The 20335-nt window shown below is 35.8% G+C and overlaps 1 protein-coding gene across 1 annotated transcript; it reads left to right on the top strand.

Annotated features, from left to right (window-relative positions):
- The first annotated feature begins 2041 nt into the window (after positions 1–2041).
- Positions 2042–2587, top strand: LOC105771946 (uncharacterized). The gene has a single exon (XM_012593321.1). The coding sequence runs from the start codon at positions 2042–2044 to the stop codon at positions 2585–2587; it is 546 nt and encodes a 181-aa protein (XP_012448775.1).
- The last annotated feature ends 17748 nt before the right edge of the window (positions 2588–20335 follow it).

A 20335-nucleotide genomic window follows, 5' to 3' on the forward strand; every position in this document is an offset into this window, starting at 1 on the left:
CTGGTGTCCATCGCTCCATACCGAATGGCACCGAAGGAGCTTACGAAGCTTAAGGCTCAGCTTTAAGAGCTTCTAGGTCGTGGATTCATCTGTCCTAGTATGTCTCTATGGGTGGCACTAATTTTGTTTGTGAGAAAAAAGACGGTACCATGAGGATGTGTATCAATTACCGATAGTTGAATAAGCTAACTGTGAAGAACAAGTATCCACTTTCGAGGATTGATGATTTGTTTGATCAGTTTCGTGGGGCTTCGGTATTCTCTAAGATAGATCTTCACTTCGGGTATCATCAACTTAGGGTTAAGGAGTTTGATATCTTTAAGATAGCTTTTAAGACTCGTTATGGGCACTACAAGTTACTAGTTATACCCTTTGGTTTGACGAATGCTCTGACTGCATTCATGGATCTGATGAATCGGGTTTTCTAGCCGTATTTGGATCAGTTCATCAGGGTATTTATTAGCGATATTCTGGTGTACTCTAAGACTGAGGATGAGCATGATGAACATCTTAGAGTAGTGCTTCAAATACTTCGAGAGAGATAGCTTTACGCTAGGTTGAGCAAGTGTGATTCTGGTTAAGAGAAGTAACATTTCTAGGGCATGTAGTTTTTGCTGAGGGGATCTGAGTTGATCCTCAAAAGATTGAGACTGTACTTGATTGAAAACTGCCAAGAATGTTTCTGAAATCTCTAGTTTTTTGGGTCTTGCGGGTTATTATTGACGGTTTGTTGAGGGGTTCTTGTTAATTGTAGCTCCTCTAACTAAGCTTTTACGCAAGAATATTTTCTTTGTCTAGATTGATATAGAACAATCGAGCTTTGAGAAGCTCAAGTCTATTCTAACTCAGGCTCCTATTCTAATACAACCTGAATTTGGTAAGGTGTTCGTGGTTTATAGTGATGCATCACACGTCAGTTTGGGACGTGTATTGATGCAAGATGGTAAGGTTGTGGCTTATGCATCTCGATAACTTAAGTCACACGAGGGAAATTATCCAATGCATGATCTCGAGTTAGCTCTCGTGGTGTTGTTTTAAAGATTTGGAGGCACTATCTGTATGGTGATAGGTGTATAGTTTACACTAATAACAAGAGCCTTAGGTATTTCCTTAGTCAAAAGGAGTTGAACCTTAGGCAGCATAGATGGATTGAGCTACTCAAGGATTATGACTGCATGATAGAGTATCATCCCAGTAGGGCTAGTGTGGTGGCCGATGCTCTTAGTCGTAAAGTAATGTCTGATTTGAAGGTGATGTTTGCTCGCCTAAGTCTGTTTGAGGATGGGAAAATAGTTAAGGGATGATTCTTTGGTTCTACGGTTCCGTCAGGTTGAGAGTGGCAGTGCATCTGATTTTGGTCTAACTAAGGATGGGGTTCTGTGTTTTCGAGGACAAGTTTGTGTATCGAACGATTCTAATTTGAGACAGTCAATTTTGAGGGAAGTGCATAGTAACTATTATGCTATGCATCTTGGAGGAAATAAGATGTATCGAGATCTTCGTTAACTGTATTGGTGGCCGAGTTTAAAACAAAAGGTAACAAATTTCATTGCTCGTTGTCTAACGTGTCAGCAAGTTAAGGCTGAGCACCAATTACCTTCGGGTTTGCTCCAACCCGTTAAGATTCCCTTGTGGAAAGGAAACGTGTTACGATGGACTTTGTTAGTGGGTTGCCCTTAACACCTATCGATTGACCATGTCCGCCCATTTTATTTTAGTTTGGAGGGATTATTCTCTATAGAAGTTGGTCAAGCTTTACATTTTTGAGATTGTGAGACTTCACGGGGTTTCAGTTTCGATAATTTCTGGTAGGGATCCTCGTTTCACTTCTCGAGTTTGGAAGAAACTCTATGAAGCTGTGGGTTCGAGATTGGACTTCAATACTGCGTTCCATCCTCAAACTGATGGTCAATCTAAGAGGGTGATTCAGATACTGGAGGATATGCTTCGGAGTTGTGTGATTGATTTCTGAGATAGCTGAGAGGATTTTCTACCGTTAGCTGAGTTCACCTACAACAATAGTTTTTATTCTAGCATCCAGATGGTACCTTACGAGTCTCTGTATGGTTGTAAGTGTCACATTCCACTATGTTGGATTGAGCTGGGTAAGCGACGGGTTTTGGGTCCTGAGTTGGTTTCTGAGACTGAGGACAAAGTTAGATTATTTTGGGATCGTCTTAAGGTAGCTTCTGATAGAAAGAAGTCATATACGGATTTGAAAAGGAGGGATATCGAGTACTCTATGAGTTACTTTGTCTTCTTTAAGGTATCTCTGTGGAAGAAGGTTCTGCGGTTCGGACGTAAGGGAAAGTTGGGCCCTAAGTTTATTGGACCGTATCGAGTTCTGAAGCGCATGAGACCGATCGCTTATTACTTGGAGCTACTTTCGGAGTTAGATCGTGTCCATGACATATTTCATGTCTTTATGTTGAGGCGGTATTGGTCCGATCCATCTTACGTTGTTTCTGTTGAGGAGATCGAGGTTAAACCAGATTTGGCATTTGTGGAGGAGCTGATTCAGATTTTTGATCGAGATATAAAGATCTTGAGGAGGAAGTCTATTTCGTTAGTTAAGGTTCTATGGTAGAATCATGGCATTGAGGAAGCCACGTAGGAACCTGAGGAGTCGATGCATCAACAGTACCCTCATCTGTTCGGATTAGGTAAATTTCAAGGTCGAAATTTGTTTTAAGGGGTAGAGTTGTAACACCTTGACTAAGTTATTTTTTGTTTCTGTAAATTTTGTTATAAATGAGTATTTGCTTTAGTGGCTAAGTGTTCTGAATGTGTGTTTCAGGTCTTGGGTTCAAGTCCCAATTATGGAAAATTCTGTTATTTTTATCCTAGCCTTATCCCTTTTAGGTGGGATTATATATTAGTTTTGGTAAACTCATATCAGAATGAGCCTGTTGGTTTGAGTGGTAAGGTGTTAGCTTGCTGAATGTCTCATGTTTGAATCCCCGTGTGAACGTGAATGTTAATTTTTTTTCAGTTGTTTGATAGAGGTTCTGTGGAGTTGGGATTCTGAGGTAGTTGGATGAGGTTAGTGGTTGGATTTAGTTGGATTCAGTAGTTAGTGGATGGAGTGGGGAGTTTGGGTAAATTGAATTGAATTTTTATTTTTCTTTTCTTTTCTCAAAAATTTCCTGTCTTCATGACGTTTTTTTCTTCTTTTTCTCTGTTCGTTTCTTTATCTGCTACTTTTTGCTTTACTTTCTCTTTATTATATTCAAATCGATCGTTTTAATTGTTGGGGCTTGGTGTTTCGGTTGTTCATCATTCATCTTGGTAAGTTTGTAAGTTCGTTTCATTTGGTTTTCGTTTATTTCAAATGGGTGTATTGGTGTTGTGGTTTGGGAGATTAATCTTTGTGAGTGTGTTGCGTAGGAGAAGACTGTGAAGCTGAAGGTTTTGCTATAACAGCTTAATCCGTATTAGTGATTTTTTGTTCGTCGGTGGTAAGTGTTCGAATACGATTGGATATTATTCTGAGGCTTATTTTTGGATAGTTTCCATTGAGTTTCATAATATTGTTACTGAAATTGGGCATTGGAATGTTGATTATAGGTTCTGGTGGTCTCGAGATTGCAGTTGCATAAAAAATGACTTAGGTGTGTAACAAAAACACGAGAAAACGAGGTTCGGCGAAAGCTGAAAATGAAGCCTGTCGACGCCACACCGTCGTGTGACGGGGGAGTGTGTGGCCGTGTGAGTCACATGAGCTAGGTTAATTTGTGGCATATGGGACGTGGGCCAGGCCATGTGGGTTACATGGGCTTGTCCAATTTGGGCATGTGGGCCACAAGCATGTCGGCCCGAAATTTTAAAAGTTTCCCTAGGTCACAAAAGTCGGTTCGATCATTTGTGGGCCTTCTGTAGGGTCAGTAAGGGCAAAGTAAACCCTAATGCATGGTATCTGCTATCCTGATAGACTGATTTGAGCATTTAGAAATTGATATGTATGATTTGACTGGTTATAATAACATGTATGTTATCTGTATTTATGCATGCAAGACATGTAACTCTGTTATATCTGTTATTTTTTATTTGTATTTGTGTATGTGGTTGGATTTGTGTTTGTGGAGGAAGTGTTCTATGAGGCAACATGTCATCGATATACTGGCAGCTTGACTGCAAACTATTCTGTTAAGTGTCGTACAGATACTATGTGGTGTGTAGGGTTGGGTGGATGTTTTATACCCCACGTGGTGTGTTGGGTTGGTTGAAGATGGTGTGTAAAGGATGGGGGTAGGACTTTGCATATCTATATATATCTGATAATCTAATTCTGATAAAGACTTATGTCCGTTTCTGTTCTGGTATACTGAAAATCTGAATTTCATGCATGTATGTCTCTGTTAAGTTAAACACTGAGTTTATGAAAACTTACATCTGTTTGTCTGTTCTATTCAGGTAACCCTCAGACATAGGCGGATCGGTGCGACGGAGTTTGTGCGGTGACTACAAGTTCATGAACTGTCTTAATAATGGGTTTTAATTATATTTCTGGTTTTTCTTGAGAGTTTTGTAATTTTTGGACTCTTCGAACTTTTGGACTGTTTTAAGTGTTTTTTTGGATTTGGATGTGTTTATGATATCTAAGCTGCGATGATTGGAAAAATCCCAATTGTTCACAAATAAATGTTTCTTAAAAATACGAATAGGGTTTTCAAAATATAACGGCTCTTAAGGTTTTCACTGTAAACTATGTTTTGGTGAATGAACAAGCTAACGACGATTTCAATAAAGAATATGTAACTGAATATGTTTTGTAAAACTTGGAATCCTTTTAACAAGTAACTATACAAGGTTTATGGAAGTAACATTAGTTCTAAAACCCTTCTTTGTAACACTCTCTGATTCGGCCATAACGTTTAGGCCGGGTTTGGGGTGTTACATATTGTGATGTAAATATAGATATATCATAAATAAAAAAACTGAGATTCTTCATTCGAACACTACTTTTGTCTTTATTACTATCTATCATGAGTTATGCGAAGCATGCTAAATAAGAATCTGACACGAATGACACACTACATACATGGTGTTCGCTCTCGCTGTACTTTGTTGAATATCTTTCATCACGTCATCGCAGAATGTATCGCCACCCGTTATCTGTCTAGCATACTCCGACTCCCTATTAAGAAACAAGACGCTATGATTTTCCACTTACACCTTCTGTCCTTCATTGCACATTTTCCTTCAAATTTCTCGGAATGGGACTTCGTGACGTAGTAGGTCACGTCGTTCTTGAAGCTGTACCGCTTCAGTGCAGTAAGGAAAACATCTTTGTTGGGGTAGTCCATTCCAACTTCCAGTACTCGTACATCATGATATGTGCTTGCATGACCAGGTGTTCTGTGTGGAAGCCTCAAAAAATCTAAACCATCCTCGATCGATTGGTTGATGTTTGTCATGTTGGGCAAAGGTTCATACGCCCTGAATCCCATATTTTGATTCGGAGCATTGTCGAGGGTGCCATCGTCAGACTCACAATGTTTCCGCTTCATTGTAACCGAATTCGATTCAAAAAATAGTGTCATTTCTGAACCATTCATACCACATTATTAGATTGGCTTAGTTTCTGACTCCTCCCCCTTGTTTACGTCCACAACCCCTTCTTCCTTAGGTGCATCTCCTTCCTCTTTTGTGCCTTCATTGTCATCTTCGAGCACGGTGTTAGCGTACCCTCGCTGGCCCCTGTCGAAAAGAGTAGGTCATCGGTTATTATATAACCCATGTGCCCGCCAGAATATTGAACGGGTTGATGTCAATGTACATCTATGATCCCTCAGTATAACTGCTTTGCCCCATAACATTGACCTAATGTTGAAGTTAAAATCGAATACACTGATTGAATGTGGAGTCTGAGTGTCTAAATTTGGGTTATGCTGATACCTTGACTAGTATTGACCCTCGAAGTTTAAATTAATGCCAGAAAACGATGAATGTTTGCCCATAGATATTTCAAGAACTTCGTAGTAACCGCTTTGTAGCAAACCAGAAAGCCCATTGCACAACCGTGTAATAGGACTTTCTGTTTCATTTTTGGTACCCGTATTCGCCGCAACGATGGTCGAAGATGGGCCAGATCCATCAGTATTGGCTAAACTCCACGTATAACTTAATAACAACATTTTCGCTTGTGATCTGCGATGATATGATCGTCTCGAGATATGTTTCACTAACCACATCGAATAGCTCATACTTATACTAATCAACAAGAAAAAATCTGCATTACAACCTCATAATTCTTTCCCAGGCCGATCCGCCGATTTCCTCCTGATTCTGGTCCATAGCTCACGCATTTGAATGATAATATTGAACGCAAATTCCACGGACATCGCTCCTACAAACATTACCCCGACCTCTGTATTACAGATTTGATGGTTGTAGTATATAACAAATTTCACTTGTTGAACCATTTCAATATCGGCCACGAATTGGATAAAAAAATGCAAAAAATAAGTAGAGAGTTGTCGAAAGGAGTACTCACAACTTTCACAACACAAGGCTCTTCTGTTTGATATTAACTTGATGCATGTCTATGTTATGAAAAATTCGTCCATTTTATGAGATAATTATCTACGGAGAAAGAGAATATGTGCTTTTAATTTTGTTTATGAATGTACTGTTAGAATCCCTAAGATTAAGGACAAAATACTTACTTTAGTCCTAGGAGTTACCCTGTATAGTAGGATCTAATACTAGTCTCTAATTCTTAGGAAGTTACTTATTACTAGGGATTGTTTCCTTATTTGTACTTAGTTCTCCCTATAAAGTCTGTAACCTAATAAAAAATAAGACAACAATCTTCTTTCTAGGTTTGTTCATGGTACCAGAGCCTTAAGATTTTTTTCCTGGCATCCCTAATCTCGTTCCAAACGTCCCTCATCTTTAATCTCTCTTGCCTCTTGTTTTATTCCTTCCCATGAGTGAGACTATTAAAACTTCATCTGAGACTGAAACCTCACAAATGATTCCCAACATCAATCAAGAAACTCCTCAAGGGGACCTTAATTCCTCTCTTATAATCACTAACCATCGACTATATGGGAAAAATTTCCTATAGTGGTCCCAATCGGTCAGTATGGTGATCCGTGGTCGTGGAAAATTAGGGTATATTAATGGATACATCCCATGACTAGCCACAACAGACCCTACTTATGGCACTTGGGAACTTAACAACTCGATCGTAATGGCTTGGTTAATTAATTCAATGGAAGGCCATATTAGTCGCACCTACCTTTTCTTCAAAACTGCAAAAGATATGTGGGATGCAATCAAAGAAAACTACTCGGATCTTGGAAATGCCTCCCAAGTATTTGAGATCAAACTGAAATTGAAGGATATCCGACAAGGGACACTTGAAGTAACTCAGTACTACAATGATCTAAAAATTTTGTGGCGGGAACTGGACATGTACTATGAGGCAGACTGGGGAGAAGGCGAGGAACACACCAAGTTTATGACTCACCTCAACAAGGAATGTCTCTATGAGTTTCTGGCAGGACTGAACTGAGAGCTTGATGAAGTCCGTGGTCGAATTCTGGGCAAAACCTCCTTGCCAACCATTGGTGAAGCGTTTGCAGAAGTTAGAAAAGAAGAGAAGTGTCGACTTGTCATGATGTGGGATTTAAAAGAACCTAAACCTGTGACAACTGTTGGTTATCGTCCCACTGAAAACTCGGCCTTTATCTCCAGAGGCCCACAACCACAAAAGCCCCGTGCTGGGAATGATTCAGGCTCAACCATACCATGGTGCAACCATTGCAACCGTGTAGGACATATAAAGGAAAAATGCTTCAAACTACATGGCTATCCTGGAAAAAATTAGAAGGACAATAAGGCTACACTAGTATCCTCTAACACCTCTACTGATACAGATGAAGCTCTTGATGTTCGCCTAACCAAAAATCAACTTAAGGCTCTCCATAAGATACTAGGCACTACCACTACTCATGGATCCCTAGCCACTCAAGGTATTGCCCTCAACAATATTTTTGAATCTAACAACCAATCTTCTTGGATACTCAATTCGGGTGCCTCTGATCACATGACAGGTAACTCCACCTTGTTTCACACTTATACACTCTGTTATAATCAGTCCCGAATCTGCATTGCTGATGGCTCTTACTCACCTTTGGCTGGTGTTGGAAATATACAATTAACAAATAAATTTTCTCTTGATGAAGTGTTACATGTTCCAAACCTGTCCTGCAATTTACTTTCACTGAGTAAACTAATGATGAAAGTGTGCTTGCTGAATTTTCTGCAACTGGTTGTGTGGTACAGGAACAGAAATTGGCGAGGATGATTGGCACTGCTAAAGTTGATAATGGTCTCTATATTTGGAATAAAGATAGTGGACAAGAAGGGTTGGCTCTATCTACTTCAAAGGAAGACACAATTATGTTATGGCACCGTAGACTAGGACATCCGAACTTCTTGTACTTGAAGAAACACCTTCCACTGTTATTTAAAAATAAAAGTATTGATTCCTTAAAATGTGAAATCTGCCAATTATCCAAACACACCCGTGTACCATACCCATTGAAACCCTATAACCAGTCCCAACCATTCTCTTTAATTCATAGTGAATTATGGGGAGCCAGCAGAGTGAAAAATATTACTAGGGCTAGGTGGTTCAGAACTTTCATTGATGACCACACTAGGATTTGTTGGGTGTACCTTCTCAAAGAAAAATCAGAAACACCTAAAGTTTTCCAAAACTTTCATTCAATGATTCAAACCCAGTTTAACTCTACCATACATACTCTTCATACTGACAATGGGAGAGAATATTTTAATTCTATCCTAAGTCCTTATCTTGCTGAACAAGGCATCATACACCGAAGTTCTTGTCCTAACACCCCTCAACAAAACAGGAGTTCCGAGAGAAATATCGTCATCTCCTTACTGTGGTTCGAGCACTAATGTTCACCATGGGGGTTCCAAAATACCTTTGGGTAGAAGCTGTCCTAACAGCCTGCTATCTCATAAAACGACTACCATCAAAGGTTCTAAATTTCCAAACACCTATAAGTATCCTTAAAAAGGCTTTTCCCTTATTTCGTGTTCCCAATCTTCCAACTAAAATCTTTGGTTGCAAAGATTTTGTCCACAATCACCAACAAATCAATCCAAACTTGATCCTCGAGCCCACACTTGTGCTTTCATTGGCTATTCTCTAACAAAAAAAAGGCTATAAGTGTTATTCACCTACCTTACGCCGAATGTTTATCTCTTGGGATGTCACATTTTTTGAGAATGAACCATACTTTACAGCAGTTCATCTTCAGGGGGAGACTCTAAATGAATATGAGACTCTTAATACCCTTCTCATTATACCTCCTGATCCTACCACCATTACCAAGCCTACAAATCAGGGTGTTATTGTAGTTCCAGATTTAGACAGTGGTTCCCCTGTGTAGCAAAAAATAGGCACGATCAATGAGTAGCAGCCACCTAATCCAGAAAGACAGCAAGAATAGGCTCCAGAACTGCGGGTTTATTCTCGACGATAGCATCCTCTTGAAATCGAGATAGCAGTGCCGAGTTCATCCCTAACCGAGGACTGTTCCGAAACAGAAGTCTCACCTCTATCGCCATCCATCTACCTTTTAATTACTGTTAGAAAAGGGCACAAGAAGCTACACTCAACACCCTATTTCTCAGTTTGTGTCCTACGAAAACTTATCTAAGTCTTATAGAGCCTTTGTGTCTAATGTTGATCTTGTGGAAACACCAAAAAATATAAAAGAGGCTCTTGAATCTACTGAGTGGAAGAAAGCTGTGATGGAAGAAATGAGGGCTCTCAAGGTAAATGAAACTGAGGAAGTCTCAGATCTACCTAGTGGGAAGAAGACTGTAGGATACAAATGGATCTTCACCATACAGTTTAAACCTGATGGCAACATTGACCGACACAAAGCTCGGCTCGTTGCTAAGGGTTTTACCCAAACCTATGGCCGTTTGCACCGGTTGCTAAGCTAAACACCATTCGAGTTCTTCTACTCCTAGCTGTCAACATAGACTGACCTTTGACTCAATTGGATGTAAAAAATGCATTCCTCAATAGAGAGTTAAATGAGGAAGTGTACATGGATTTTCCACCCGGGTTTGAAGAAAGCAAGGGCCAAGTATGCAAGTTGAAGAAGTTATTATATGGACTGAAGCAGTCTCCAAGGGTGTGGTTCAGCCTATTTGCCAAGGCTATGATCAGTAGGAGCTACACCCAGGGACAGGCAGATCATACCATGTTTTACAAGCATTCAAAAGGTGGGAAATGTTGTATTCTCATTGTTTATGTAGATGATATAATATTAACTGGGGATGATTCAAGCGAAATTGAAAGTCTAAAAGAATTTCTTGGTGCTTAATTCAAATTTAAGGACTTAGGGAACCTTAAGTACTTCTTTAGAATGGAAGTAGCAAGGTCTAAAACAGGGATTTCCATCTCCCAAAAAAAGTATATCATTGATCTATTATCTAAAGTTGGGATGTTGGGGTGTAAACCACCCGAAACTCTCATGGAATTTAATCTTAAATTGGGAACTGATAAAGATGAAGAAGAAGTCGACAGGGGAAGATATCAATGACTGGTAGTAAGACTCATCTACCTATCTCACACCCGTCCAGACATAGCCTTTGGTGTGAGTGTTATCAGCCCATGCATGCATGCCCTAAGAGAGAAGCACTTGGAAATTGCTTACAAAATTTTAAGATATCTAAAGGGGACCCCTGGTAAAGGCCTACACTTCAAGAAAACTGCTAGCTGAAGTGTGGAAATTTACACTGATACAGACTGGGCAGGATCTGTTAATGATAGACGTTCTACAAGTGGTTATTGTTGCTATGTGTGGGGTAATCTTGTGACATGGAGAAGCAAAAAGTAGCCTATTGTAGCACGCAGCAGTGCAGAGGTAGAGTATTGAGCACTATCCCATGGCATATGCGAAGGAATCTGGATACAACGACTAATGGTAGAACTAAAAGTGCTCTACACAAACCTATAAAGATGTATTATGACAGCCAAGCAACTGTCAGTATAGCTCATAACCCTGTTCACCACGATCATACCAAACATGTAGAAATAGATCGCCGCTTCATCAAGGAAAAAATTGACTCAGGAGAAGTGTGCATCACCTACCTACCTACCAGGCAACAAGTTGCAGACATGCTAACTAAAAGCTTGAACAAGAACATGTTCGAGGAACTCATCGGTAAGCTGGGTTTGATAAATATCTACACTCCAGCTTGAGGTGGAGTGTTAGAATCCCTAAGATTAAGGACAAAATACTTACCTTCGTCCTAGGAGTTACCTTGTATAGTACGATCTAATATTAGTCTCTGATTCTTAGGAAGTTACTGATTACTAGGGATTGTTTCCTTATTTGTACTTAGTTCTCCCTATAAAGTCTGTAGCCTAATAAAAAATAAGACAACAATCTTCTTTCTAGGTTTGTTCATGTACACATTCGTTGCATATTGTATGGAGCAAATAATTTTTAGAACATATTCAAAACTCATATAATTTCATCACACCTGTGCTCCCAAGAGATTCTGCGCTACATAATAGACATCTGAAATGGTTCTTTCACTATTAGAAGAAAAGGAATTTATTAGAGGAAGCTCCCCCAAAAAATTCCCTATTCCCTGGCATGAAAAGCCTGACGCTTCGAATAATTCGAATGCTTTAAACACGTTTAGAATATGTTCATCACTTCTGCAGTGCGCTTTCAAGGGTTTTATTTGCAAACAAACCCTTCATTACGACTATAAAAAGGCTCACACACACTAAGCTTCATCATCCCTCATATAATTTCTCTTCAATCCTCTCCAATCTCCACTAAAAACCATTTCCCGATTGCTAAAAATATTTGGTTTACGTTTGAGGAATTCTTGAGTCATCGATGAAGCAATATCGCTTTGAATCACACACATTTCATATATCATGCCGAGATGGGATAATTACCTTCAAAGCCTATCCTAGGAAAGTCGGTTATGGGGTGATTTTACTTTCACAAGTCAAGGGTGGAAGTCGACATGAAAGTCTTAATCGACAGTCGTTATACAGTAATGGATCGAGGTATAACGGGGGAGGCGGTTGACGGTCGTTACGCGGCCACGAGGTCAATTTTTTTGAATACCCAAAAATGATGCCCTATAAATATCGTACAGAAGTTTGATGGCATATTCATACGAAAAAACTCTAGGGCTTCCCGCTATAAGCGATGTAATTTTTTTCTCCATTTCCAAGCAATCGGTACCTTTAACCTTCCTTCTTATTTGATGGCTGGCACCATCGTAGACACAAGAAGAGTTTCAAGCGGGGAGCGACTGTTGCAGTACAATAAAGGTGATGCTCCTTTCAGGGCAATGACAGTTGTTGTTATTACACAACCCATTAATAACTATAATCACTACTGCGTCGACCCGAATTTGACTTCTATTGTGTCGGAACATTCGTTCTCCACCAGACAACCCTCTTGTTTCCACCTCGGTGTCAGCCTTCAGACAAGAATGAAAGGTTAAAGATACCGACTGCTTGGAAATAGAGAAAAAACTATGTTGATTACATCAGAAGTTTCCAGAGTTTTTCCGTATGATTATGACATCAATATTATGTATGATATATATAGGTCATTGTTTGTGGGTATCTAAAAAGCTTGAACTCTTGACTGTGTAATGGTTGCCACCTAACCCCCCGACTATACTCGAACTTGTGATTGCATCACGGCCGCTGACTAGGACCTCCACCTAGACTTTGACCCCTAATTATATCAAGCATTATTATCCTGAAACCTGTTTTCCTCACAATGGTTTCCAAGGTGGTGGTTCTATTCCGCCATGACATATAAAACGTATGTGTGTTGAGGTGTGTTATCACATCCCCAGCCCCTCAAAACTACCTAAGAACTTTCGCCATTTCAATCGAAAATCCTAACCACTTTCAAAATATCCGAAACCCTAATAAAACCCTAAAACCTAGAAAAATAAAAAGCCCTAACTAGCTGGACGTGCTTTCACTTTCTCTCTCCTAAAAACAGTCTATTTCCCTAATTAATTTTAAAACCGGCCTAAAGGCTAAATTAAAAAAAACGACATATTAATCAAATTTAGCCAATTTTCTTTCGTTATAAGGGATAAGAAAATCTTTAATAAAAAAAATCAATTCAGCGTTTAGAAAATAATCTACACTACTGAAAATATTATAAAAATTTTATTGGGATGATGTGTACAAGTATTGATTCATGTAAAATATCATATCTTTATACATATTAAAAGTTGTGTTCTCAAAATATATGATTTACCTATTAATTGAAGGCATTCAATTATTAATTTCGCTAAACCATTTTATACATATAAACATAAAGCTTTTGTGATAGTTACTCGCATTGATAATCTAGCACAAAATAATCATTAAAAGCTTGAGTATTAAACTTCATCAACATGAGCAAGAATTGTCTTGATTGTATAATCTGAAAATTTTGCCCTTAAACAAATCATTAAACAATTAATCTCTCAAACGATAGGTTGCAATTTGATAACTCATATGTGGTTTTCTTGTAGATGCATCTACCAAAATTATTTCAATTGCTAAATAAATGAGCCCATATTTCTTTCAAAAAATGCAAGAGGTTCAATCTAAACTTTTATTAGTAATGTTCTAATTATTCTTTTTAAGAATATGTAGTACTTGAAAAATCTTTAATATGAAGAATATTCAGGTTCTTTAATAAATAATTCTTATTTTGTCGCATCATTATTGATCGAATGGTCTAACTAGTCATGTCTACTAATTAATATTTTTAGACTAGTAAACTTGAGTTTACCGATCATGCCAACCAAGTAAACTTAACTCCCGTTTACTATACATATGATTCAATAATATTAATGTAAACTTCGATTTACCATGTGATTTAAACAATCAAATAAATATACTAACATTACATAGAAGAAAACATCAATTTAATAAATCTAGACGTAAATATAAATGTCATCTTTAAAGCATTCAAATATAAAACATTAAACTCAATACAATAAAATCATAATGTAAACCACATGTTACAAATAAAATCTATCAATTTTCAAAATGTACATAAAGAAATATTTCCTTTACATATATATGTAAAATTAAGCAAAGTGCATCATCATAACATAAATGCACTCAACATCAATTGTCATCAGTCTCATTGATAAGTGGATGGTCCCAATACGTTCATTACTGGGGATTTTAAATGAGTAGTGTTAATCTCTTAAGTATTTATTTCTGTTTGGTTCAGCCGTTGAGAATAACTTCTTTCGCCTTCTAATTTTGCAAACGAGATTGCTTTACCGAGTCAAGGCAAGTCAATATCTAAGACTCAGTCTTACAAATGTTATCTCTTTTGAAACATTCAATTGCAATTTCAGCGAGATTGATAAGTTAAAACAGTTATAGCCACGATTTTCTCTTCCACTTGAAAAAAAAATCCAATTAAACAAGAAAAGAAGTATATACAGGTAATGATCCTGCTAAAAAAACTAGGTTTAAACCATCCATCCTCCTATATATAGAAAAAAATAGGATTATCCGATGCATTGAATTTTTACTATTTTAATTGACATTTTTGAGATTATTATTGTCTAATTAAAGAGTTTTGGTATGAAAAGTCTCATTAATAAGTAGACCCACTCAGTACATTATTTATTAGGGATATCTAACGAGTTTCACCATCATTCATGGTTCATCTCGATGTATGAGAATTGAGCGTCAAATTTTACTCGGTTTGAGTCAAGGGAATTTGAAAAATCTAGTACAAAAATAAATAAGAGATTCAACTATTGTTTTTCAAAATATTATTATTTTGATTATTTTTTAGAATGTGTTATAGGTTATTTACCCACTTCCAAACCACTAAGAATTTTCTAGGATTGTTTCTGATTATTTATCTACTTATCGTACACTTGAATATTTGGTAATAATAATAATATTATTATTATTGAAAACTGTTGAATCAATTGTTTCTATAGGAGAAAATTATATATAAATTACTCTTGGTAGTTTTTCGGTAACTACTTTTATATAATTTTAATGGACTTGTGTTTTATGGGCAGATGAGATCTAATTCAATCTAATGTTCTCAACAAAATATGATCTTAAAAGAAGATTGAAAACGTACTAAATCTCTAAATTTTGCTCAACACTAACATCAAATTTTTCACTATTTTCGGAAAAATAGAAATAAAATTAATTAATTTAGATCAATTACAATTAAAAATATAATAATTTAGACATAAAATATTTTAAAAAAACTTCCTAAAAGCAGAGGCGATTTTAGAGGTAGCATGGACCCCGGCCCCCTAAAATGAAAAATTGTAATTTAGGCCCTCTAAATTTTATTAAAATTTTAAATTAATAAAGGTAAAATTAAAAAAATCAATTTAATCTTTTAAAAATTATAAAGATATAGACTATAAAAAATTAAAATTTCATTCGGCCTCCTAAAAAATTATTTTGGCTTCGCTCCTGCCTAAAAGTCTCGCGTTTTGTTTAAAACCATAGAAAATAAATTTGATGTTTGATCTTTAAAAGAATACGTCTATTTTAATTTCTTTGCGCATAAAATACAAAAACCTCAAGGTGGCTTAGTGGTTTAATCATAGCCTCAGGTTTGAATCCTTCTTTGGGTTAGTTTCCCTTTTATTTTCTCCTGCAGCAATAAAGAAACGAGAAGAATAAAGAATTTCCAAGAGACATAAGGGCGATGTTTGGGGTTCAATTCTCGGCTGGTTACGAAGATTTTCTCTCTTTGCCCACAACAGTTTATAAAATAAAAAGGCTAGAACAATTTACAAATATAAAAATAAAATAATGGGGACATTATTAAAAAAAATAAGGGATGGAATGCTTAGAAGGTATTTATAAATATAAGAAGTACAAAGAATATAAAGTTCTATTTCTAATAAATATTAGTATCATAATGTATATCAAATTTATTTTGATATTGATAGACATCCACTTAATAATAAATATTTATGATATATAATAATTATTTTAATGTGATTTTAAAATAACATTAAAATAAATAAACAAATAAATTATTTAATTGAAAGTATAATTTTTAAGAATTGATTTTTTTATTTTAAAAGTTGACTTTCAAACCAAAATTTAAAATAAGAGCATTAATTTTAGTTAAAATTTCTATAAGATTTTGATCTGTTATAATGTTGTTTTACTACTTTTTCTTTAATTGCTGATAAAATTAAAAGAATATTCACATGACATTAAATATAAGTATGTAACATATTATAATGTATATTAGACTCGGATTTGATGAAGTTATATATTAGTAGGAAACATCAATAAATTTGCAGATAATAATGGAACCTATATAGAATATAAAACTTAAGAAAGAAAAGAGTTAAAATCTTGTAGTATTCATAAATTAATTAACCTCAATACATTTCTATTTTTGCAGACAACTTCAAATCATTTGCTTTATCAATTAGTCACTACGATTATATAAATGATTAATTTTAAAATCAATTACTCGATACGATTATATAAAATATTATCTTCCTCTTTACTTACGAAACTTGCTTATCGCCAGCTTGTATTGCTTATCCTCATGTATGTTGAGATGCAACTGATATGTGTAATTGGCACTAACATATACCAAATAAATGCATGTTTCAAAGAGATACTCGTTTAATAGAAATTGCCTTTTAATAATGTTATATCTTTTCATAAGGTTGTGTTGTTTTTACAAAACAATTTTATATAAAGCTATGTCTTTATATGACAATTTTACGTATAAAAGTTATTTCTTTACAACATAATTATTCATCAATAATTAAAATTTACTTGACTTTTTAAATAATAAAGTATTATTATTTATCAGCATTATAAACTACTAACTATTACTATTAGTTTTTGTTTGATAAATATAAAAAATGTAATTTATGCAACACTATATTTAAATTATAAAACTAGAAGGATATATTTAATACTTATATAGTATTTGTGTATAAGAATTTGACATGTTTAACACTAATAGTGAACTGATGCGAGGCTCAAGGTTCAATTTTAGGCCCATGGACGTGTTCGACTTAAACTACCTCAAGGCCCAATAATGATGTCAAAGGCCAAGCAAATAAAAGTAAGATTGAGTAAGACCATACAAGACTTTGATATGAAGGCTCTAGACGAGCATATGAATGAAAAAGAAAATCAAGATTCACTTTCTTATTTTCAAGAAACTCAAGAAACTGAATCTTAATTCAATTATGCGGTTTTGGGAGATTCCAAGAATTAAGAAAATCAATATTTCAAATCCTAAAATTCTTGATCCAAGAAATCGAATCTTGAAGATGGTGCACGATGTATTACATGTACAAGCTTAAATGATCCAATTTCAGGAGCAAACGGACCACAAGTCCAAGTTCTAGAAAATCGGTCCATTGGGATGTCCACAAATCCATCATGAAGTTTAGATAATGACTTAATTGAATATCAAGTCAAATTTTCAAAGTGGCCTAATTTGTAAAGATTTTAAATTTTCTATCCAATTTTATTTAATAAGTGGATCAACATGTAAAAATTCGACCTAAGGAGCCCATTTAGACCCTTGGACGAATTTCCCATCATATTTCCACACTTAAACAATTTTTCATGTTAGTTAGTTATTCAGTTGGTTAGTTGATGAGTTGTCATGCTTCGTTTGCATAGTTATCACATTTCTTAAATTTAGGAGATTAGTTAGGGATTGTGTAACACCCCTCGCCAGACCTAATCGCCGGATTCGAGCTACAGGATGTCACATTCGTTGCTGGAGCAACTACTGTTAATCATACAGATAATAATTATTCTGAACATGCAATTATATATCAAACACATTTACATTATGTTAAATAATCAAATCTAAGCTTGAACTGAGCTCACGAAAGCTCTTTTGTTGACCCCGAGCACGAAATAAGACCAAATTGTAAAGTTTTGAAAATATAAAGTCGACGTCATGATGTTACTTCCTCCATGTCATGACGTTGCATAATAGTTTGTCACGTCATGACTTTGGGCCACACGATGTTATGACGTGGCTTACTGTCGGCCAACGTTGCGACAAGAAAGATTGTTTGTTAGGACGTGGACTCTGCTTTTAGTAAAAGTTAAGCCCTTTGCTACCTATTTCAACATTTTCACACAATCTCATTAATTTGTGCATAAATGACCAACTTCACCTGCACCAAAACACTACAAAGACATACCATTCAAGTGCAAATAACCACAATAAACTTTATATCAACTTATACCACTTGTTCAATTATCAAACACATCATTCCAATAGTATGACATACATATTAAACAATTTTCAAAATTCTAACTTTGTCAATGCCAAATCACATCTAAACATGCCATTGCATTTGCTACATACATAACTCAAACCATTTACCAAAACATACCATTTCATCTAGACATTAACACTTTCAAAATCAAGTATTAGGTAGGTTTAAAACTATATTCAACATTCAAAGTTAACATATACAAAACATATATGTTGTAACACCCTATACTTGGTCCAGTCACCTGACCTGACCTATAAGGTATTACAACTATAAAACATTAACACTATTCACAAATCAATCAAACATAGCCAAAAAGATCATTTTATAATAAATTACAATCATTTCCATGTTATTCAAACATATCGGGACCTAATTCGAGCTCAGAGAACAGTTAAAACAAACGAGAATAATTCTAGATTGAATTGAAAATTTTACAAAAATTTAGGTAAATAGTGAAAACAAGGGTCACACAACTGTGTGACCAAGCTGTGTGATAGAGCTCAGCCCATGTGGCTCAAGAACATGGCCGTGTGGCCAAACTGTGTAACTCTTTGTGCCGTGTTGTAACAACCCGATTCTGGGCCTAGTTGGAACAGTGGTTTCGGGACCACAAATTCGACGAGGGAAAATATTATTATTATTATATTTTTATGATCTACAATTTCACGGAAAAATTTTGTAAAAATTTCGTTCAAAAATTTCGACATTTGGGCACTCAATTTAGTCAAAAGGACTAAATTGTAGAAAGTGCAAAAGTTGAGTTCTACATGTTAGAAGTGTCTAATTGTTATGAAATTATAAATTGGTGGTCCTTATATGGTAATTAGACCATTAGTTAATTTATGGACAAAAATAGACATAAGAAATGGGTGAAATAGATTTTTTTTAAATGGGGGCATTTTAGTCATTTAGAAATAAAAAGAATTAAAAAGGGAAAAAGATGGCAAAATGTGCTCATCTTCTCCATGGTGAATGAAATCAGCAATGGGGAAGCCATAGTTAGGGTTTTTAAGCTTCCAAGCTCAATAGTAAGTGATTCCAAGCCCCGTTTTTAATGTTCTTTACGTTTTTAGAGTCCCGGTAGCTTAATTTAGCTTATTCTAGCAATAATTTAACCTAGGGTTTATATTTGAAAATAACCCATAGGTGAAAAGTGTTTATTTTGTTGTTTTATGGTGGAATATGAAGCTAGAAATTATGTTAAACAACTTTTTCTAAGCGATTTTAAACGAAAACGGGTAAATTGACATAATCGGTAAAAATAGTTAATGTTCAAAAGTATGTGTTAGAGTGAGAATTTGATGTTTCTATAGAAGGGGAAAGTGTTCAGCATGTTTTAAAACATAAGAATAAGAGATGAAATTTAATTTCTGAGCTTAGGGACAAAGTGTAAATATTCAAAAGTTTGGGGGCAAAATTGTAATTTTTCAAAAATTTGGGCGGAGGACTATTTTATTAAATGTGAACATTAAATGATTTAAATTTTCTATTATAGATCAAGAAAGACGAGAAGACTACCTTAAACGGGAAAAAGAGAAGATAGTGGAGTAAATTGCAAAATTACGATATTTTGCACCGAGGTAAGTAAACATGTGAATTAATTCATTATTTTGATATTATTCATTATATGTTGAGACTTAATTGAACATAAAATAAATACTTGGTATAGATACTAAAATTGTGGTTAAGTTGGGAAAGGTGGTAAAGTGTTGAAAACACGGTTTTCGGTTGAACACTCGGAATAGGCCGGAGTACATTGAATATAAAGGGGGTTGCTAAGTGATGATTCCCCCAAGGGGTTGCTAAGTGTTGATTCCCCGATTCATTGGTGGTTGCTAAGTGCTGATTCCACCGTATTTTAAATGTGAAGGGGGTTGCTAAGTGCTGATTCCCCCAAGGGGTTGCTAAGTGCTGATCCCACCGTATCTTAAATGTGAAAGGGGTTGCTAAGTGCTGATTCCCTGATTCATTGGTGGTTGCTAAGTGCTAATTCCACCGTATCATT

The sequence above is a fragment of the Gossypium raimondii genome, chromosome 6 (assembly GCF_025698545.1).
Source record: "Gossypium raimondii isolate GPD5lz chromosome 6, ASM2569854v1, whole genome shotgun sequence".
Taxonomy (NCBI): Eukaryota; Viridiplantae; Streptophyta; class Magnoliopsida; order Malvales; family Malvaceae; genus Gossypium; species Gossypium raimondii.